The following is a 23,286-nucleotide window of genomic DNA, read 5'->3' as shown; positions in this document are numbered from 1 at the left end:
GGCCCCCACGAGAGTTTTTCGGGGCCCCTGGACTGGGGTCCTTCACTTGCTCCGAGGGCCCCAGAAAACTCTCACGGGGCCCGGGCCTCTGGAGCGTCTTCCGCTCCGGGTCTTCGGCGGCAATTCGGTGGCGGGGGGTCCTTCCATTGCGGGACCCGCCGTCAAAGTGCCCCGAAGACCCGTGGCGGGGGGGTCCTTCTGCCTTGGGACCCACCACCAAAGACCCCAGACCCCCTGAATCCTTGGGGTGGCCCTGATGTTGAGAAGCCAACATGCCTGTCAGGAGCCTACCCACTTCCCTCGATGGAGGGAAGGGAGTTACTGTGTCACTCTATGTCAAGCTTGTTGGACAAGGAGAGAAATACAGTTTTGTAATATCCGTGGTCCCCGTTGTCCTGACCCTTCTTTCTTCTCAGCCGGTGACTCTCCCTGCTCTCAGACTAAGCTGACACAAAGCTTATTGTAGGTGGCGATTTTAAGTGTCTAATGTCACAGAGTTTAGACAGATCTTCTCCCACTGAGATCACTTATTCATCTAACACACAAGTTCTAAAAGGAAAGGAATGGCAAAGAATACAGTGGTTCTGGATGGATTTTTGAAGGCTGCTGCACTCTTCAGAAACAGACTCTTTACTTTCTGTTCGGCTGCACACAGAAAGTTCTCCATTGTGATTTCAGCAAGACATGCAAAACCATTTAGTCTGGGACGGGCATTTATTTTTTTGCACACCCCAATTAAAAGCTCCCCGGAAGTGCCTAAGTCAGACCTCAGTTGTCACAGCAAGTTTCCTCCCAGTTTCCCCCAGTAAACTGCAAATGCAATAGAAGAAAAAGGGCTGTGGTCTCATTTGCTGCGTCCCAACAAGTTGGATCCAAGGCTGGAGCTTGTACATTAACCCTCTGATTTCCTGACTGGCTGCATTCAGTAACCCAGAACATAGGGTTCATCATGGTCAACTCCCATTGCTATGTTACAACTCAGGAACATTGCATTTCCCAAACAGGATCAGACCATCAAGCCTAATAACTTACCCTTAGCAGCAGACCACCCCCCATGGCATTGAAATATTGTTTATAGGACATTAGCCTATTTATTGGAATTGTTTATAGGACATTAGCTCCAAGAGGCCCAAACCAAAATCAGAGCCCCTCTCTACCATAAAAGCAGCAAAGAGTCCTGTGGCACCTTATAGACTAACAGACGTATTGGAGCATGAGCTTTCGTGGGTGAATACCCACTTCGTCGGATGCACGTCTCTACCATGAGAGACAGTCCCTGCCAAACCAAAGAGACAAGACAGAGAAAGCATGGAAGACAAGACATAGTATTATCCCCATTTTACAGTGGGGGAACCAAGGCACCGAGAGACTAAGTGACTTCTAGGTGCTATTGTAATACAAATAATTGTAGTGAGATGTAATCTCATTCATTGCTCTAGATCCCTGCACTAGCACAGAGCTCATGACAGGATCAGGACCCTGACGGCTCGGTGCCTCAGTTTACTCCCCTGTAAAATGGAGAGTACATTATGTAGCTCCCTCAACAGGGAGGGGTGTGAACTCTTGGGAAGAAGCTCACAGTCAAGTTTAAAGCAACAAATACTCCTGTGGCATCTTATAGACTAACAGATGTATTGGAGCATGAGCTTTTGTGGGTGAATATCCACTTCGTCAGACACATAGTTGGACCATTACGTTTGATTAACTCAGACTTACAGGGGCATTTCACCCATCTGTCCTGCTGCTTCTCCCTCCCTCCAGGACTTTCTTTTCTTACCTCAAATGGTCACAGTCAGGGTCCTCTGAGATCATAACAGGGGCATGGTAAGGTTTGTCATGTACTGCAAAATAGGAAAGATATTTTTAAAAGTCTTCAGTGTATTGAATTTTTATAGGGTCTCTTCAATAACACTGAAGCCTTTCCTGCTGAAGATAACAGATGTTTCAGTTTCTCTTCTTGTCTTGTTCTCCACTTTAGTAAACGGCAGAGGGAAATTTCCACTAATAAAGATCAGGAGACACTGAGCATTTATGGTATCATTCACTGATTGAAAAAAAATGTGCTATAAAAGAACATATTTGGTAACCCAATTTGAGTGGCTCATTACAATTATATCAAGCTAATTGCCTGCCTTGTATTTCATTTGGCAACTTGTTAAACTAATTGAACAAAATAAAACTAATGAACAATTATAATGAAGTTTATAATTAGACCCTTGGAAAAACATGCTGTGAGAACATTTAAGATATAAAAAATGGTACAGGAGATTTAGAGCGGGGATGTGGCGGTGGGGGAGAAACCCTGAAGATTTCAGCAAATGATTAACTTCTCTTCTTTGGAAGTGATTTCTCCTGTGACCTGAAATTATTGTTGTGCAGTCTAGTTCCAACCGATGTCAGCTCGGAGGTTTCTTCCCTCAGCTATTAATGCCCATACAGCACCATCTTACAATGCCCCTAAATCTGGGGCATACCTGCTAGAGATGCAGCTCAGACCCCATATTTTTAACAAAGTCGTAATTATATAACGTAGGAGCTATATTAAGCCAGCTTTATGATCATAACAAATGAAAAACAACATTGCCACACTGGCTGGCTGAGCTATTCTTTCACTGCAAAACCAGGTTTCCATTTCAGGACCCAGGGAGATAGAAATGAGAGGAACAAAGCAAACCATCACTATCTGTGTGTTTGGAGCCATTCAGAAAAACAAACAATGTTATTGTCCCGGCACTCAATCCATACGCAGATTTAAATAAACCTTTTCCAGTTTCTTTCCCCTCTCTCCCCCGAGTCTAGGCAAGGGACATTAAATACAGTGATAAGAAAGCAGCACTGACCTTTCAGAGTTTCGATTTACAGGGTCAATCAGGTACACGCTGAAACCTAACAGAATTGTCGCAGCAGAATCTGCACAGTTTTAAAAGTTCTTTCCTCAGGTTTAGTACATGACAGTAATTATGGAATACATAACCTGGCAGGACGTTGGGTTTTGCATCAGGGAAAAAAAAGACAAACACTCCAATTCATGGAGGAGAAATACGCAAGCCTCCCTTCTAAAAGTCTGGACGTTATTTGTATTAAGGTACCAACTGCAGGCTCTAATCAAGATCAGTGCAAAGCAATTGTGCAAGGCACTAATGACAGCCCCTGGCCTGAGGAGCTTACATTCTAAATAGCCCAGACGAAGGGTGGGAGAAAGGAAATACTAGACCTATTTTACAGATGGGGATTGAGGCAAGGAGAGATTAAGTGACTAATCCATGATCAGATGGGACATCTGTGGCAGCACCAGAATGTGATTTAGTTCCAGCATAGTGTCCTAAGCCAATTCATCTTTCCACTTGTGTTATGGTTTGATTTTTAAAGTGAGCAAGGTAAGGAATAGTTGGGGGGAAACCTGCTCACCTGGAGGGCTATAAAAAATACCTTCACTTGCCTCCTGCAACATTTCAATAGAGCTACAGTAATAGAAAATTCCATTCTTGTGGTGAAGTCTCAATATTTTTATGACAGGGGAATTGACAGTCGTCTTTTCCATCTAATTACAGGTTTCACCGTGCATGTGAGAATGGGCTGGTGTCAACATGGATTTGAAAGGGTATGCGGCAATCTCGTCATTTCATCGTTTTTCCATAGGGTTTGTTTTGTTTGGCGGTTCTGGGGGTGGGAGGGGTGTCTTTTTTCTTTAAATCAGTCATCCCCAAGCCACTACAGGTAAAACTGGTACGAAGTTTTACGAAGTTTACAGTCTCTCTCCCTGTCACTTCATTCTGTGCTGCCAGTGCAGTAGTTTAAATTTTAGGTGATCAGGGAACTGAGCACAACTGTTTGTGAAAGCAGCATGGGTGCCTTAGAACTCATTCAGTCGGTTTCCTCAGCCTGCAAAACTCCCATGGAAGCCAACAGGAGTCTTACCCGAGTAAGCGTTTCGGGCCTGATTCTACAGCATCATTTGCACCCAGCACCTTGCCATAACTGCAGCCAGTGATTGTTGCAGAACAAAACCACCAGGACTGAGCTGTAAGAAAAGGCCCTCACTCCTAGGCAATGCATGTGGATTATTCTTATTACCCAAACCCTGGTATTTCCCCCCCACACACACTTTTGGGGCGGGGTGGTTCCTTTGTGAAATTTAAAAAAAAACCCTTTGCATACTCACCCTGCCAGAGGTAGAAACACATGTAGTGTAGCTATCAAGCCTTTTTTCCCCTGCCTCAGCAGCACTTGTAATCCAATTCACACCAGAGGAGTTTAATAATGCCTTTCCCTAACACATTTCCTGAAGATGGAGGATAGCAATCTGACACATTGATCTCGCTCATTGCTACTTTCCAACAATTCCACAGGTTGGTAATAGCCTGCTGAGCCCCTAGATGTGTTAAAAGTTCACATGCGTGTGTGCAAGCGCACGGGCATATGTCTCCCTCCTCCCCAACCCACCCCACACATCGTGACAATAAAATGGTTCAAGAAACAGGAACAAAACCCCTAACATGAAGCGTGAAATAGGTTTTGTGATCCCAGATAACCAGGTCAATTTATAAACCTCACTCTGAATTTGCACTATAAGAACTAATCCTGTAAAAGAATCTCTCTTCATGCCTTGTACACTTGCATTAATGCATGAAGTGTCATGTATCTAGCATATTTTATTAGACATGAGAACTAGGAGATTTAAAATTCTTGGATGGATATCATTAGGTACACTCGGGACTGGCTCCTTACGGCTTGTCTGCACACACACAACAGTTGCACCCATTTAAACCAAAATCCATTTTTAAATCTTTATTTAAACCAGTGCAATATTCTGTGTACACATTCTTCGCTTGGTTTAAGAGCAATTTATTTCAGTTTAGCTTTAACCTCTTCCTAACCAATTTAAGTTTAATTAAATAAGCCAGGTTTAAACTAAAATGAGAGTGCCCATGCGGACCGTTGCACCAGTTTAAATTAATTGGTTTAAAAAAAAATCACACCTTAAACTGATGCAACTCTGCATGTAGATGAGCCCTAGGCAGCAGCATTTCGCTGGATATAAAGCATCCTACCTACTCCTTTGCAGGCTATGAACAGATACAGCTTAACAACAGAGCCTCACCACCTAGCTAGCATCACCCCGAGCTGAGCACTCAGCAGAGAGCAGCCTGAGCCAGAACTACAAAGCCAAACGCTTCTGCTATTTAGGGAGGGGAAATCAGAGTCTAAACCCAGATCTGGACCCAAAGGTCACAGCTGGCCAATATCCAATGGATCGAAGCCTTGGATCATCCAAATGTCCTTGAAGTCTAGGTGGGAAGGGAAGTTGAAATCTGGCCACAGAGTCTGCAGAGCTCAGGCCAAGCTCTGGCACTGGCGAGCTCCCAGACAACGTTCTAGGTGTGGGTCTAATTCCAAACGCCTACTCAAGCGCTTGCACTCCCCCTAAGAGTGCTCTGCATCCTTCCATCGTACCCAATTCCTGTGTGACGTCACAGACTCTTCAGGAAACTGTTCTGGGACTCAAGCAGAGAGGAGAGGGTGAACGGTAGAGAAGGAAGAGAAAGTGAAGCGAGTAACCAGAAAACCCAGCAAAGGCAGGTTGGTTCCTGAGTACTCGACATCACTAGTTGCCACTCAGGTTTACCCTGGGTCCCATTATAGTCCAGCAAAATTTAGTCCTTGCGTGAGACCAGGATTTACCCTACAGTTCACAAAACTTTGGCAGCTCTCCCAAATATCGGAGTCAGAGCGAACAGGATTCTCCAGCCACTGGGCGAAGATGAGGGGGACAGGTCAGTTAAACCACATTATATGAAAGTCACCATGTCAAAGAACAGTAGGATGAACAATACCAGACTCCCATCATCCACTCTGACCCCCTGCCTGTCACAGACCTACTCCCAGGGCATCCTTCTCAGTAGCGCAGTATGGCCAGTGCTTAATTTGTGCCAGGGCTGAGTTCTGGCAGCTCTACGCTTGGTAGTTCATATCCCCAGCACCTCTGGGCTTGCTGCATCAATTATGAAATTTTAAAAATGGCTTGAGCCCTGGCACCTAATTGCTTGAGCCCCAGAACCTCTTTCGTTACAAATTAAGCACTGAGTCCTGCCAACTCCAAGTGTTCTAAAATCATGAGCCAGGCTCACCAAAAATCATGAAATTGTCTTTAAAACCATGAGATTATGTAGAAATAATAGATTTGGTGTTTTTAATTTTTCTTCTGCTTTTTGAGCCTTTAGGGTCCACTGGGGTCACATTTTGAAGCTTTCTCCACAGCCACAAGGGTTAGAAACTTACTTTTTCTTTAAGAACGAAGGCTGAAATCATCACATATCCACTTGACTCCAGGAGCTGGGGCTTTCAGGAAAACAATTATCATAAGACTCATGACAAAATCATGAGAGTTAGAACACTGCTAATGTCTTATCTACCCTGCTCTTGGATCTCGGCAGTAATACCAACCCGAGCTCCTTCCTCAGCTGGTTTTACTGCTGAGCTGAGACCTTGTGAACATTGTGTTCACACTGATTGCATTGTGCAGCAGAGATTACATAGACCCAGCACACCATGATCTTTGTTTCTTGTTTACATAGACACATATACCTCTCCTCACCCTCTACTGCCTAGTGGTCACCGTACACGTTCATGCCTAACCAAGGCTGGCTCCAGGGGTTTTGCCACCCCAAGCAGCCAAAAAAAAAAAAAAAAGCCACAGTCGCAATCTGCGGCGATTCAGCGGGAGGTCCTTCGCTCCGACCGGGAGTGAGGGACCCTCCGGCGAATTGCCGCCGAAGAGCTGGACGTGCCGCTCCTGTCCGGAGTGGCTGCCCCAAGCACCTGCTTGCTAAGCTGGTGCCTGGAGCCGGCCCTGTGCCTAACATGGCGAATATGCCTTTTATGAACCTATCCCTTCTGATTCACTCCTTCCACACTGCAGTAACCAGAGAGGAGACCCAGTACCATCTTGAAGAGCATCAAATAATATAATTAAATAATTGTTTGTAGTTGTACGTGAAGATTTATGATGAAAGGAAGGAATGTTTTCACACCGCTGGATAATTTGTAGCCTGAATCTTAATATCCTAGTACTGCTATAAATGGCCTCTTTGAAAAAACTAAAACAGAAACCATGCTGGAATAAACTTTTCACCAGTAGAACTTCCCCCCTCCCCGACCAGTAGATTTGATTGTCCCTTTTCTTTACTGCAATAGTGCCAAACGAAAGAACTAAGCTGCAAGATGGGGCGTTTGAGCAAACTCCCTCGTAGTTACATGAATCGACTACGTGTGTTCCATTACATTTGCTATTGTACAGTAATTAACTAACAGTACTAGAAATTAAGGTTCTTCCAAGGGACTCAGTCATCTGGGGTTGGTCCTGCTTTGAGCAGGGGGTTGGACTAGATGACCTCCTGAGGTCTCTTCCAAGCCTAATCTTCTATGATTTCAGCTTAACTTCATGCTGAGAAGTGATAATGCTCTTGAACTTTGCAAAAACGCCTGCCTAAAGTAGTAAGAGAGACGTGACTTATTTAAAATCTTCTCACTGGGGAGTACTAGATCCAATTAAACATTAACTAATGTGCTACATAACCCAGTTATAAATGGCATGCTAGGGATTCTCCACCCCCAACATCTGTACAGCTGTGAAATGCATCTCTGTCGGGTTGCTTGGAAAAATCCCTGACACCATCAGAAGTAATGATGAGAGTTTGTGCAGATGGCTGCTGTCTGCTACATCAAAACTTGAGGACTTCTTATTGTTCTGCGACTAAAATTATTCTATCCGAACCACTCTGACTCCCTTGTGACATTTGAGAGACTGTCGCCCTCTGCTTTGCATAACAGATTCACTTCCACTTCTCACACAGATCATGCAGAGAAAGATGCTTGAACTGATGTTGATTATCTTATCATTTGAATCTAAAAAGGCCCCTAATTCCCAGCAAGGAAAAATATTACCCTCTCCAAATATCTATGGCCACCATATTCTGCAGTGTGACACTGAAGCTCCATGAAGATTTATAGGCGTGCACTGATATTTTTTCAGTAAATTACAAATTGACCAGATTTAGTTTTCACTTAAAAATAAAAAAATAAATAAAAAGATACAATCTGGAGGAAAGGGAAATTAGATCTTCTTTATGTATTAAACCCTGGTCCTTTAAAGCTTGAAATACTCCATCTTCAAGAAGGCAGCACAACTGGAGGGAGAATCAGGCACAGGTGAAATAAAGATCTGAGCTCTGTGGAGACAGCTGAGAACTAGACGGTGACTAAGATATTGAGGGAAGTTGTGTTTGTCAGTAACGAGATGAGAGGTTGAACCAGACAAACTGCTTGCCACAGACCAAAAACTTTAAAGGAAGATAAAGCTCAGGTGCAGAGAGACCGCAGACTAGATCTGTGCTGGCAGACAGGAACCTTTGCAGGCAAGAGTCACAGAGTGCACCATGGTTTAAAAGCTGAATAAAGAGCAGTCAATGGGAGGAGAGGAGTCGCTGGTGCCAGGAGAGAGAGAGAGAGAGAACTACTTTGAATAATATTTAAATTCCTCCCAATCAGAGTGGTGAATCTACATTTAAACTGAGTCACAGCAGACAGAATGCTTTCAAATAAAATAATCAGCCCTGCTAGGCTGGTGCCACGGTCAGTGTCTCTCCTCACCCCACTGAGTTAAGGCACTTTCTCCTTAGTGACTAGCAGTGCAGATCACTGAATCTAAGTGCCAGACTACAACAGATTCATTAGGGCTCGTTAGTTCTGACCAGTTTATTGGTCTTCTCCTGAATGAATAGGAAGGACGCAATGCTCCTCAGGGAGGATGCCCGTGTCTTATGCTGCCCACCTTACTTACGAATGGGATGGAGAAACGGTTCAGTGTTATTTACCTATTTGCATAACACAAGAACCAGGGGTCACCCAATGAAATTAATAGGCAGCAGGTTTAAAATAAACATGAGGAAGTTCTTCTTTACACACTACACAGTCAACCTGTGTAACTCATAGCCAGGGGATGTTTTGAAGGCCAAAAGTGTAACTGGATTTTAAAAAGAACTAGATAAGTTCATGGAGGATAGGTTCATCGATGGCTATTAGCCAAGATGGTCACGGATGCAAACCCATGCTCTGGGTGTCTCTAAACGTCCAGCTGCCAGAAGCTTGGACTGGACAACAGGGGATGGGTCACTCAATTACCCCATTCTGTTCATTCTCTCTGACGCATCTGGAATTGTTGGAAGACAGGATACTGGGCTAGATGGACCATTGGTCTGACCCGGGATGGCCGTTCTTATATCCTCCCCACTTCAGCTCCTGATACGCGATTGCTGAATGCCAATGAACAGTCCAGAACAATGGGGCTAGTTACTAACATAACCTCAATATCCGGTGACACTAAAGAATCTGAGTGTTTGACACTCTGACATGCCACTTCCTCACCTTGTCAGTATGACAACTATGTCAAGAGAGAGCAGGCCCAGGACTCAGACACATGGAAAGGATAGGCATGGTTGTGACGATGATACACGTGTGCACCTTTAGCAAGGATTTGGCTGGATCTCACTTCTCTCTTGGAGCCATCCATATAGCAAATAGTATTAAAGAAAGTTAACACTGCCATTGTGTCCTGGGATTCTCTCTCTCCATAACATGATAAACCATATCTCAAGTGTTGATACTGCTCTCAAATGCATTTTAAATTTTATTTTAGCACTGATTTACCTATTAGACCCTGACAGTGCTGCCTTGTAAATAACATACTTTAAAAACTGTATGTATTAACCTGAAAGACAATAATGGCTCCAGGGAAAGTCCACTCCATCAGGCAATTACCTGTGTTTAAGTCACTGAATAGGTAACTCACGCAATCTCTTTTTCTTGCACATACAATATCGATTTTAATCAGCTGTAGCCAGTACAGGCTGTTGTGTTCCTACTTCTTTTATTTCCTCTTGGAGAACTACCACTAAAGGGAAATTAATTTTTTTAAAAGTAAGCATGAAGGGAAGTACATGTTTTAAACCAAAGGACAAAAGCAGAGGGATTCAAAAGTAGTGGCATGATAAAACAACAAGGCACAACTGGATGAGTTATGCATTAATTATGAACCAAACCAGCTGGAAGAAAGACTTTAAACAGAAAAATGTGAATGATAATTGGGAATTGTTAAAGAAAATTTTACTATGTGTCAAAAAGCCACAATCCCACAGCTGAGAAAGAAGGCCACACGGGTTAATAAAACAACCTGGCTTCAAAGGGAAGAAGTGAAACCCCATACATAACAAACAGAAGAAAGGGGAAGTTAATAATAATGAATATAAATTCAGAAGCTAGGAATTGTAGAAAATTCATAAGGGAAGCAAAAGGTCTCCGAGAAAACTGTGGCTAACAATCAGAAAGAGATTTTCATGTATATTATTAGGAACAAAAGGAAACCTAACAATGACATTGCTTCATTACTAGATGAAAATGGTAGAATTATTAATAATAATGGAGCAAAGATGGAAGTGTTCAATATTCTGTACTGTGTTGGGGGAACAAGTGATGTAGTCATATGATTTATGATGATCAAATACTTTCTCCATTCCCACAGTAACTAGAGAGGCTGTTAAACAGATGTTTAAAAACAACAAGCTAGATGTTTTTAAAATCAGCAGCTCCAGATAACTTGCATCCAAAAGTTTTAAAAGAGCTGGCTGAGGACCTCTGGATTGTTAATGTTCATATTGTTGATTTTCAACAAGTCTTGAAACACTAGAGGACTGGAAAAAAGTTAATGTTTTTCCAATATTTTTAAAGGGTAAATGGTAATTACAGGCCTGTCAGCCTGATGCTGATCCTGAGAAAAATAATGGAGTAGCTAATAAGGGACTCAGTAACAAATTAAAGAAGAGTAATAATTAATGCCAATTAACAAAGTTTATAGAAAAGATAAGTTGTTTTTTTTAAATGAGATGACATGTTTGGTTGATAAAAGTAATAGTGTTGATGAAATACACTTAGACTTCTATAAGGCATTTGACATAGTACCTCACATTTTGAGTAAAAAACTAGAATACAAAAATCAACACACATTAATTGGATTAAAAACTGGCTAACTAATAGGTCTCAAATGTACCTAGAAGCAGCCAATCATCACTGAGCTGGAGTGTTGCTGGTGTGGTCCCACTTGGCTCAATTCTTGGCACTCTGGTAGTTAATTTTATCAGTGGCCTGGAAGAAAACATTAAATCATTACTGATAAAGTTTGCAGAGGGCACAGAGACTAGGGGAACGGTAAATAATGAGGAGGACAAGTCACCAATACAGAGTGATCTGGATCGTTTGGTAAGATGGGCTTAAGCAAACAATACGCATTTTAGTATGACCAAATGTAAAATTATACAGCTAGGAACAAAGTCTGCAGGTCGTACGTACAGGATGGGGGACTCAGTCCTGGGAAGCAGGGACTCTGAAAAGAACTTGGGAGTCATGGTGGATAATCAGCAGAACATGGCTCCCAGCGTGATGCTGTGGTCAAAAGAGCTTAGTGGAGTCTGCTGCGAAGGCTGTCGTGCTGCTCGGACGCTGACAGTAGTGCAGAATTGCAGCACCCAGCAGGAATCATTCTGCAAACTCTGGAACACATGGCTGCTGCGCCGCCCTGGCAAAGGCTGCAGCATCAACCCACCTTGGTGTCCAGCCAATTCTTCCTCCCAGGGCACAGGGCTACTGGAGGAGGCTATTGTGAATGGCAACACTGTCCTCACCTCCCTAAGTGCAAAGACTCCCAATGCGCCAGCTCTAAGAGGGGAGCACAGGGCATATATGTGGTGGGGACCTGAAGGAAAGAAGCCCGTTGAGCCCTCTACTCCTCCTGTATTCCCACGCAAGGACCAGTCAGTCTGGCCCTGCTCCACATACCAGCTTCATCCTGGTACTGTATTTTCCCCGATAGGGTGGAATGTAGCCAGTGCACCCAGACTTGTAGACATAACTAACTTAACAAGAGATTTGCATTTGCCTTTGCCTAGCTTCAGGGGTGGTGATTTTAATAAAAAGTGATTTGAATGCGGGAGTGGGACTCAGGAAATCGGAGACCTGTTCCCAACTCTGCCACAGCCTCTCCTAGGTGACCTTAGGTAGGTCATTTCAGTGCCTGATTTTCAGAGGTGTTCAGCACTCACAAATCCAACTGACTTCAACTGGAGTTGCAGATGTTCAGCCCTTGTAAAAATCAGACCCTTAAATCGACTGAGGCATAAAGAGGTTATTTGTAAAACTGGTATACTTGCCTACCTGCCAGGGTGTAATTCAATGGTTCTAAAGTTCTTTGCATTCCTTAGATCAGTAGTACTATACAAATGCAAAACAGCACAGTATCCTACATCAAGTGTGGGGTTTATGCACTAAAGCCATTTCCAAACTATTTTGAAATCTGAAATTTGTAAGAAATCGAATTCCATCTGTTAACAATCAGAAACTTTCTACTGTGCATTTGATATGAGACATGATTGAAAACACACACGCACACATATACTATGCCTAGAGGTTGGGTATGTCATCAACATATCTGTGTCTCCAAACCATCTGGTTTTTATAAATGAAATAGTCCAAAGGATCTGTGTGCTCTCTAAACTCCAGACGTTTTGCATGAATTAAAGAACAGCGTAATGACGTTTTAATGACTACATATACACAGTTAATATAAAATTTATATTTAGCAGCTGGAGGAGCAGGGAATTCAAAGTACATAGGAGGGACTTTTAATCATAGGTTACTGGAAGCTAAGCAACTCACTTCTGTACATTTCTAGAGGGTGCACAGCCTTTATATGGAAGCGTACATCATATTAGCACGATGAACTGTCTACCCTGGCACAGCTCCGAGAGTCACATGGAAACTGGCTTGTTTCAAAATCTCATTTGGCAATGAAAGATCTCTGCATTCCACCATGGCCCTGAAGCTGTTGTCCACAATGACTGCATTATTCACTTACCCAGCTCAGGCGGGGCCTGTTTGAGAAAAGTTGGATCAATAGTTCAGTTCAAATCATGAAGGCAGGGATGCCTGGCTATTAGGGCACTGATACAATATCACTGCTAACTGCATATTCAACACCTGACTAATTTTCGCTACAGCCCTTTGCTTGTTCATAACGGACAATTAAAGGGATTATGTTTTGCTCTAGGGGAGTTGAGTGTAAGGCATAAGCAAGCACGTACTTAACTTAAAGCACCAGTATCTCCGGTGAAGTCAGTGGGACTGTTCTTATACATAAGGTTAAGCACATGCATAAGCACTTTGCTAGAAAGGATAAGATTTTGGAGGCACTACTCTGTTACACTTTTTTTTTTTAGTTTCAAAGCCAGTAAAGAAAAATTCCACAGAGACAACAGATTTGGCTTAGCAATAGTGCTCTACGGGCCCCCAAAAGCCGGGAAGGTGTTTCCAGGCCCGCAGCTTCCTGAAATGGAGAGAGCTAGATTAGCAGGTGCAGAAAAGTTCCACAAAGGGTTGTGTGTTGGGATGGTGTGACATTACCCAGGCTACAATCTGCACTGATGGACAGCTGTGTCCTCACTTCTCCAACCTGGGGTGCCTTTTACACCGCTTTGCTGTGAGATCGACCACTCCTGGCCTGCCCACACACAACCTCCAGCATGTAAATCACCCCTCCCTAGACTGGCCACCATCCCATCAATTATATTCAATTACAGAACCCCACCAGCAAATTCCCAGTCTCAGACTTTCCCCCGGAAATGTGCATCTTGTGCTGCTCAGCACCCTCCTGGACAACACAAGCTCAGATAAAGTCTGACATTTCATTAATAGAAAATATGCACAAATCGCATTATCCCAAATAAAGTTTCCCACACACACATTTAGATAAAACATTAAAAGAGGTTGATTAACTATAGAGAGCGATTTTAAGTGATTACAAGTAATGAGGCATAAATCAGAATAGGTTACAAAGAAATAAAAAGGTAAAATGCAAACTAATAGCTAACTTAACAAGCTAAGTGGATTCAAAGCGAAGATTTCTCTCACCACATGCTTTAGCAATCTTACTGGCTGGACTCTTTTCAGCCAGGACCACTCCTAGTTCAGTGACCTTGTCCTTCAGGTGGTGTTGCTGCCGTGAGTAGAGATGAAGGGAGAAATCATTTGGAGTGTCTGTTCTCCATTTTTATATCTTTTTCTTGCCTTTGAGAATCATCTCCAGCTGGGGTTCACCAGACAGTCTGTGAGATGGGAACTTCCAGCTGTTTCTTTGCCAACATGTACATTTCTCACTCACACCCTTTTTCCTGCCAAAGAATGGCCACTTAACCAGGTGATGGTCCATTTGATTTTGATGAGACCTGGCTGAGGCATGAGTTTGCCTTTTGTCTTTGAGGAACCGGTTTGTGCCTGCTTTTCTAGACCTGGAAAATGTCTCAATGTTATAAAGTAGAATCTTAACTTTTTTTTTTTTTAAACATACAATGTTGCCACACATTTTACCAGGACAATAATGATCAGCACATTATGAGTTTTCAAATAAAACCTAACAAGGTACACTCTGTATAAAGTCCATTATAGTCTTGTAAAAAGGGTGAACACAGGGATACAGTCTCAGATGGCCATGATCCTGCACCCTCCCTGCTTCTACCCACAAACCTCCCTGAATGCTAGGGCAGATGGAGATTCCCCGAGAAAGCTGTGCAGCACTCGGGGGTGTGGACCCCTTAAGCAAGTCTACGACACCACCCAGGGGGGCAACACTCCTGGTGCCTACTAGGCTCTCTCCCTGGAAGAGGATTTGACCTCCCAAAAAATCACTGTCCCTATGATTATGATGTTTCTCTTTCTCTTCTCCTCCCCCTTGGGAAGCGAGTGTTCTTCGTTGTCTTATCCCATCAAGATTGGGCAATAGCTGTTCTTCATCTCAAGCACATCTTCCAAACTGATACCAACCTTTTTGTCTTCCTTCAGCATCTCATTCTCAAGCCACTTTTTTTCCTAGATCTTCCTTATAATCTGTCCCTTTTTGATCAAAGCTTTGGTTAGCTCTGATAGCACATTAACTAAAAGTTCACTTCAAGTTACAACCTGTCAACAAATGAGAGGTGCAGTAATACAGACCTGAGATGTTCTTCATTGCAGAAGGTATGGATTTCCAGTGGGACAGCTAACATAAAATGCTAGTGGAGACAAGGCACTGGAATTTATACTGGACAGAGCTACGGGAAGTGAATGCCGGACATGTGAGGGAGACAGGATTGACCTCTACTAGTTCCACTGAGATAAAAAACTCCAGTTACTTATCTCCACTAGCATTTTACACTGTGTTCGCTGTCTCCATATTAACACACACTTTTTGCAGTGAAGATCTAGCCAGACATACTATTTTATTACAGTGCTGGTAGATGTAAAGCAGAGGGACACATTCCCAGCAGGCTTGCTTCCGCATTATTCACATGCGCCACACGCATATCAGTAATGTGCCACCTGCCCAGTGCTGTGCATAAACACGAAGATGGCAACCCCTGCCCTGAGAAGCATACAATGTAGGAATTTTGGGGGAAGAGGGGAGAGAAAAAGATTTAAAAGTGTTGGGGGGGAAGGGGAGGAAAAGGAGATTAAGCTAAATCAGATCATACCGGGGCAGGGGAGGAGGGTGTCAAATGAGAATTGAGTGAAAAGGAAAACCAATGCTTAAGGGTCAGTTTATTTCATTTTTATTAAGTTTAACATATTAACAGCGTTGAATGCACTGAACACAAAATTAAGGACACCCATGATTTTAATGCATTAAATATTTTACCTACAATATTCAAATAGTGCATGGGATGCTGAATGCCAGGGGTTCTGTATACCTATTGCAATTGTATCTTTTGTGAAAAACAGTGCGTTTCCATTTTATAGTGTCAACATACTTGTAAACGGTTTTTCCCCTTTATAAACTGGAAGGATAAAGGATTTAAAAAATTTTAGTTTTTCACTTTCAACATCACATTTAGTAAAAAGTTTTACAAAAACATTGGCTTTTATTACATTAATACACTGGAATTGTTCAGCTAATGCAATACTGGATTTTTGCCCTTTAGACTCTAATAATGGATTTTAGAACAGTAAAAGTCAAATTCTATCCTCAGTTACACTGATATAAATCCAGAGTAATTCCACTGGGGAAAAAAATAAAAAATAAATCAGACACACACTAGATTTTCACCAAACAGAAATGTGACAGCATTCCCTCCCTCTCCCCCCCCCCAAAAAAAATCTATAAAAACATATCAGCTAAAAGCTTAAAAGTATATGTGAAGATATCACAAAACAAAGCAGCAATTACCTCTAAGGGTACAATAAGATATTTTAAGACTGTGCTCAAACTGAGACAGTCAAATAAGAGATACAGTGAATTAAGATGTGGCTTTATAAAAACAAAAACTATTCCATACTTTTATATTTCATGGCCATGCTGACATGCCTTTACCCTCCTGCATAGGACAAACATCAAGTATTTAAAAAAAGCCACATAATCCCTGCACCTGGCTCTAACAGCGTGGTTGTTTTTTTATATATAAATAGCTTGAATTCCATTTTAAAAAAATGGAAAAAGTCAGTTTTATGAACACGATATTCCATTATCAATTGGAAACAGTTTGCTATTTAGGTTCTAGTTTGTCAGGTTGTTGATATAAATCTAACCCGAAAAGATGCATTTGTCACATGTATAAAAACCCAGGCAGTTTTCCCTCTTCCAGGCTTAAAGCTAGACTCCAAGACATATGGCATAGTCACCTGGTAAAAAGTAGCTAAATTTTACCCAAGCCTTTCATAATGCACTTAACGAAATATTTTTCCTTTAAAAGAACCACTGGTATTTAAATAGTTTTTTCTTTACATACACTATTCATATATACAGTACAAACACAGAACACAGATGCAAAAAACAAACATTCAGAAATTCTGAAGCTCAGGAATATTTTGGTACAAGTCCAGCGTCTCTGGATTTGAGAAAGATCCCCGCTGATCAACGGCCTTCCCTGCAATGATCTGCTTCACAGCCACTTCAACTTTCTTCCCATTTATTGTGTACTGCAAAATTTAAAAAAAAAAAAAAGTCAACAATGAAGCTGCACTCTTGTCTGGTTGCTTTACGGATGGTCCAATGGAAAAGCCACCACCAAGGCTGGAATTGAATCATTACCCCTAGCAGAATTCCTGCCTCCACTGCTACACCTGACACCAAATAGTTTCTTAAACAGTTTGAAAAGCAAACTGAATTCCATGAGTTTTATTAGTGATTTTAGTTTTGTTTTAAGAGACAATACCATTAGCCTAAGCCAGCTCCCATTTACTTCTAGGGAAGCAGGATCAGGCCCTTGATGCAATAATTAAAATTTTGAAACTTACTGCCATTTAAAATTACTGCCTAAAAAGCTGAAAATTGATTTTCAGCTTTTTAGGTATTCTAGAAATAGGTCCAAACCAAGACCCTAGATCCAAGAAGCCCTAGATACATGCATGTGTACACATGTACCTTGATCTCAATTCTGCATGTGTTCCCTCTCTTTATAAGAGGCCAAACCAACACCCTGCTTTTCAAAGCCCTGAGCTTGGAGATGGAGCCAAGCTACACAACTTGGATTCTATTTCAAGGATTTTCAATGGTTTCCCTAGAGGTTTAACTGCTGTTAATCAAACAGATTCAGATAGAAAATCTGTTTCTGTGGAAACAAGACACCATGAGGAGGCAAAAAGATAGGTCCTCTGTGCTTGGGTTTCAGTGTTGCTCACTGAGGCACTACTGCAATTGTGCAGTGAAGAATTCCCAATCTGTGCTCCAAAACAGTGGAATTCTTGGCTGGCAAAAGCCCGTAGAAAAGACCTGTCGCTCCTGTTGGCAGGGATGATCAATCCCATTTTGGAGAGCACAGGGCGTCTCCGTTAAGGAAGCCGTTGAACAAAAGCTTCATTTGGTACTGAAACCACCACCTTGTTTAGTCTAATCTTCATTTTGGTTAAAATAACCAAAGTTGCAGCAAGATAACTCTGAGGTGGTCCATCTGCATATGGACCAGGGACACCATTGGCTGCTTTGTTAGATCTCCTTAAGGTGAAGCCCAGAAATTAGTCCTTCTGAGACACCTTTTCATTAAAGATCTTTCAGAGCAGGCCAAATGGTCTTTAGCAACACTGTATTGTTAGGAAATTTTCAGGTATTAGGTCTAATTTTTCCTTGTTTAATACTACATAGTTCTTATCCCCTTGCATGACCCTAAATAGCCACTCTCCTTCCTCAGTAATTACCAGCCTGGTTTTGAGACGCGAGGAGGACCTAGAATTCCCAGTGATGTTGATGGGAGCTGCTGGAAGTTCACTTCTCGGGGGGGAGGGGGGGAAGAAGCTGGTCATACATGTTTCAAAAAAGCTGGCAGCAAGCATTTAACTAAGTATATGCTTAAGTGCTTTGCCAAAAATCAGGGCCACCGTGCTCAGTCAAGATACTGCAAACCTTTCCCAGTTCTAATTCCCTAAATACTAACCCTGGAAGTTTACTCATCCCAAAAATACCCATCAGACAGAACAGCAGGGGACTTCCACAGTTTTGTATCAGTTAACACAAGCATAGTCCAAAGACAGCATAGCTGTCAAGGTGGATCAGGAGTTCTGACCAGATCAAGAATATTATAAAATTTTACAATATAAATTTATGCTTGTGTGCACAGCACTTTATCACTGTAGATTATCTGTGCACAGGCAAAAAAGTTCTTTAAATAGAACTATAAGCATGAAATAATTTCCAAGCCTTTTCCAGAGTTTTTGATACACCTCTACCCTGATATAACAGGAATTCAGATACAACGTGGTAAAACAGCGCTCGGGGGGGGGGGGGGCTGCGTGCTCCAGCGGATCAAATCAAGTTCAATATAACGTGGTTTCACCTATAATTTGGTAAGATTTTTTGGCTCCCAAGGACAGTGTTATATCGAGGTAGAGGTGTAGTTTGTAAAATATAGGCCTGATCCCAATTACACTTACAGAGGGGTTTTATACCACTAACTCCACTGATGCCAGAGTTATTCCCAACTTCAACCAGTGTAAAATGACACCAGGCTCAAAGCCCTATAATTTTAGATGGAGTCAGGTAGTTTGTTTTTATAAACGCAAATTTACATCTAGAAATAGCCGTATATGGAAAGATTTTTTCTTCCCAAGTAAAACCTTCAAAGAAAGCAAGGAGACAGCTTTGATCACTTTACTGCTGATAATTATGTTTCAGATGATAAAATGTAAAATTCATTCCATTGTAAATTCAGTCACAGTGTGAACTAATTAACGATCTAAGCAGGCATTCCTAAGGGGCTGACTCTCATAAATGCCTCATCGCCATCAACTTCATTCTTTACATTCAGGTGATTTATGCATCTTTGAAATTTAACATTTTATGTAGAAGCCAAAGTTGCTGTCTAGAAAATCTATATCATCACTCAAGAGGTAAGTCACGAGGGTGGGTTTTGTTTTTTAACCCTCATGCAAACAAGACATGCTAGGCCCAATGCTACTTATTTACAGCAGTGTAAGCCAGGAGGAACTCCCCTGCAATCAGACACCAGAATCAGGCCTCTGAAAGGCAGGCCACTGAGTCAGGAGCCTACATTTGGATTTAGTTAGGCATCAATGTTTGCAAAATTAGGCTTACAGTGCTTTAGAGACAATGCTTGAAGACTTAAACTAATATGCACATGGCCTGCCAGGAACTACCCTGCACCTTCCAGCCTTGCCAACAGTGAGCTGCTCACAGAGCAGCAGATGGCGACTGGGGATAGGGCTTTCAAAATGGAGAGGCTCCTCCAGTGAGTTGGAAGAAGGACAGAGGAGAACCAAGCAGGCTCCTCTCAGACCAGGCGCCATAAGCCTGACTTACAACGGGGTGTGTCAGTAACTCCACTGAAGACAAGACTGGTTGCTGTGCTGCACGGTTGAGTAGAATCAGGCCCAGCATGCTGACCTGCACAGACATGTTTGAAAATGGAGGGGGTCTCTCAAACAAATGTATAAAGGTGTCCACCACTCTGTGCAGGCAGCAGGGTTTTCCTTGGGCAGGAACAAGGTGTTCGACTTTGCAGAAAGAGCCCCTGTGGTTTAGCAGTGACACAGCCAGTCATTGACTGACAGTATACTCTTCTCTGGGGAGCCCAGCTCCAGCCTTCCACATTGGTACTGAATTACTGGAAGATCTCTCACTACTGCTTATATTTTTCTGAATTTAGGTAAAAGTTAAACCAGGGAACGTATTTTTGACGTCCATCTCTGCTTGGTTTCCCACACCTGAAAACAGAGGCAAGATAACTATCTCTTTATACAGTGTGGAAATATACCCATTAAAGTACGATTCAGTCACACCTGTGCTCACAAAACAGCACACTAGACAGGATAAAGGCCATCACCAGGGACTTCCCCTTTCTCCCTGGCCTTGTTAAATACACTATTAAGATCACCGATTTATAATAGCTCAAGATGGAAAAGATTCATTTCCACTGAGCCCATTCAATGGGCAGAGCAAGATATAGCTGTGTTGCAGAGAATGTGTCTGACATTAAACTGATGCTGCATTGGTGCTATATATAGTGTGACTGTAATTATATATTTGTTAGACAAACAGAGAAAGGTCTCTTATTGTAGTTATAGCTATTGTTAAAAATACGGATGGACCTAAAATTGAAATGCAAAACTGATGTAAAAGTGATTTCAAACATTTGCTCAATGCTCTCAGCTTTCAAAAACATACCGTTTGAAATGGAAAAAAACAAAGGCAAGCAAAAGCTTTTTGGCATGCCTAAAAGCTAAAATTAGTGTTATAATACGTATTGAGAAAAGCACAGAAAGTATTTTTATAAGAAAAATATAACAATCTTTAGCTCAGCAGGGCACATGTATATTTATAAACCAAGGATGGGTAGGGATAGTTCCAAAAACAAGCCTAGTTGAGAAGAAAGCAAAAAAGTGAAGTCGCTAGGCAACGTAGACAAACTATTTATAAAACTTGACAATGCTTTTTAAGATGCTAAAATTTCCAGGCGTGTGGGTTTGAAGAGTGATGACAACTGCTCCTTAATTACTGCTCAAGGTGAGCAAGAAAAAAAAATGAGGCAGTGTTTTCATGACATACCGGAATGCCTTTGGTTTCTAGAATGAGGCTAGGAACATGTCTGGCAGACAGCGCTATGCGTATCGCATCCCTAATCCTTTTCACCAGATCCTGACTGAACACCTGGTCGGACGCCATCTTCAGGAAGAGGATCACTCTTTCCTCCCCCTCTTTGTTGTACTGAGGGACACAGAGGCTATCTGAAACCTCCTCAAAGGCTTCCACTGAAAGAGAAGTAAAGTGCTTCGTTATCACATGCACTTGTGTTTTCCACTGGATGCTTTTTTTAATTTTACACTAAAGGGCATATCTCCCATCATCTGTTCTGGCACTGGTGAGGCAAACAAAAAGCAGATATTAACTGGGATTCTTAAAGAGAACACCTAAGGGAATTAGGCACCCAAGTGCCACACTGTCAGTGGGACTGGCCTACCTAATTAAGATTTTCAAAGAAGTTTAAGGCAATTAGATAAGCAAACTGCACTGAAAGTCAGTGCACTTGGGTGCCTAACTCCTTTGTGGTTTTTTGGTTTTGTTTTTTTAAATCCCAGTCATTGATTTCTGTTCAAGTGAATATCAAAGTTTATAGACCCAATAAATACTGACTTAGGTCAGGCCAAAATTTTGATATAGTTGTTGGATTAATAAACCTTTTTGTTCAGCACAGGCAATACATTTGCTGATTTATCACAGCTAACTAAAGTACTTCTATGCCCCCTATTATCACTGTCTGAACACTTCTGGATCCTTAATGTATTTATCCTCATCAACCAAGTGAGGTAGGCCAATGCTATTATCCCCATTTTACAGATGGGGAATGGCGGTCCAGAGAGACTAAGTGGCTGTCACAAGGTTGCACAGGAAGTCTGTGTTGGAGCAGAGAACTGAATCCAAGTTTGAGCCCTGACCAGCCTCTCTCTCTCTCTTTCATTATATGACTGCTTTTCAACCAGTCATGAGGCAGGATGTTTTAAGTACATTTCACCATGCGCATCTGGATAATCTAGGCAGTACAATCTCAACTGGATTAAAATAAGGTGAGGGGACATTATCAAAATACAGGCTGATCACAAACTGGTTCAGTATTCAACTGCATCCAACTGAAACAAACGTTTACTTACTATTCTGATAGTTACACAGCAAAGCCCTTGAACCCAGGGAGCCAGAATCAGGTATCATTTCCACCAATGTAACCTGACTCAGAATCTGGCTTGTATGTTCCAAAAACAAGACAAGACAAGGGAGAGACTGTTCCAAAGCTTACATACGGGAGTAACTAAGTGAAATGTAGCCTAGGGCAATAGCCATGAACACTCTGAAAGCTGCCCCTCCGCCCACAAGGGAAGCTGACCCTCCAGATTTCACATTGTGCAAGGAGGACAGCTTTTGCAGCAAAACAATACCTCGATTCACTATGCCAGAGGAATGCTTGACACCATCTCTCTGCCCTCCCTCATTGCTGCTATCTTTCTGCTGACTTCACACACTGCCTTTGTGCTCAGAGTCACTTATGGCAGTAAAAAAAGGCACAAGAATTTATTTTGGCTATTGACAATGGCTCAGTAAAAACAATCGAGCACTGTCTAACAGTTCGCCTTGGAAGGACAAACCATGGAAATAATGGATTCTCTTACAAAGAAACATAAAATGGTTTGCACAATTCTTGTAAGCCTTATTACATGAAGGCAATCTTATGAGGAAAATGCAGTCCATTTCAGTTAGTCTGTAGATCCTTTTGGAAAGGACGCAATTTCATAAGTCAGCAAAGCAGTATCTCCTTGTTAATGATATCCTCTTCTTTAGTCTCTTTCCAACGAAAGATCTCATGCGTTATTAATTAATCCTTTCAACAACGCAGTAAATTCTCACATTTCAGTTTTAAGGCTACACAAATATCACAGTTGCAAAAGGTGGATGAAAGTTTTTCCTACCTATGTTATAGATTTCAGAACTTCCAAATCTCACTCCATTTGGATTTAGCGTACCATCACTGAAAGTTACACACAAACAAAGGAGCATTAAAATATAATTAGGGTTTGATGAAGAAAAGAAATGATGCAATTTACCAAGTTTCTCAATATTTGGTGTGGTGAAATATGCAGGAAGTTGTAGGAGAAATAGGATTACAAGAGATTTTTGTCTAAAAGAAGCTCCATGCTCATTAAAATGAAGTTTTACAC

At 42.0% G+C, this 23,286-nt stretch overlaps 1 protein-coding gene across 1 annotated transcript in view; it reads right to left on the bottom strand.

Moving 5' to 3' along the window:
* Positions 1–15,670: 15,670 nt before the first annotated feature.
* The window catches only part of AACS (acetoacetyl-CoA synthetase), a 59,106-nt gene continuing 51,490 nt past the window's right edge, over positions 15,671–23,286 (bottom strand). Inside the window, exons 16-18 of the mRNA XM_044990455.1 lie at positions 23,038–23,096; positions 21,128–21,330; positions 15,671–17,049 (exon numbers count right to left, since the gene is read on the bottom strand). Of these exons, the coding sequence (XP_044846390.1) occupies positions 16,912–17,049; positions 21,128–21,330; positions 23,038–23,096 (400 nt within the window). The 3' untranslated portion in view covers positions 15,671–16,911. The remainder of the gene's footprint in view (positions 17,050–21,127; positions 21,331–23,037; positions 23,097–23,286) is intronic.

Source organism: Mauremys mutica, chromosome 16 (genome assembly GCF_020497125.1).
Source record: "Mauremys mutica isolate MM-2020 ecotype Southern chromosome 16, ASM2049712v1, whole genome shotgun sequence".
NCBI classification, from domain to species: Eukaryota; Metazoa; Chordata; order Testudines; family Geoemydidae; genus Mauremys; species Mauremys mutica.
The sequence above is the reverse complement of the archived record's forward strand: the minus strand, read 5'-3'. Positions and strand labels throughout refer to the sequence as shown.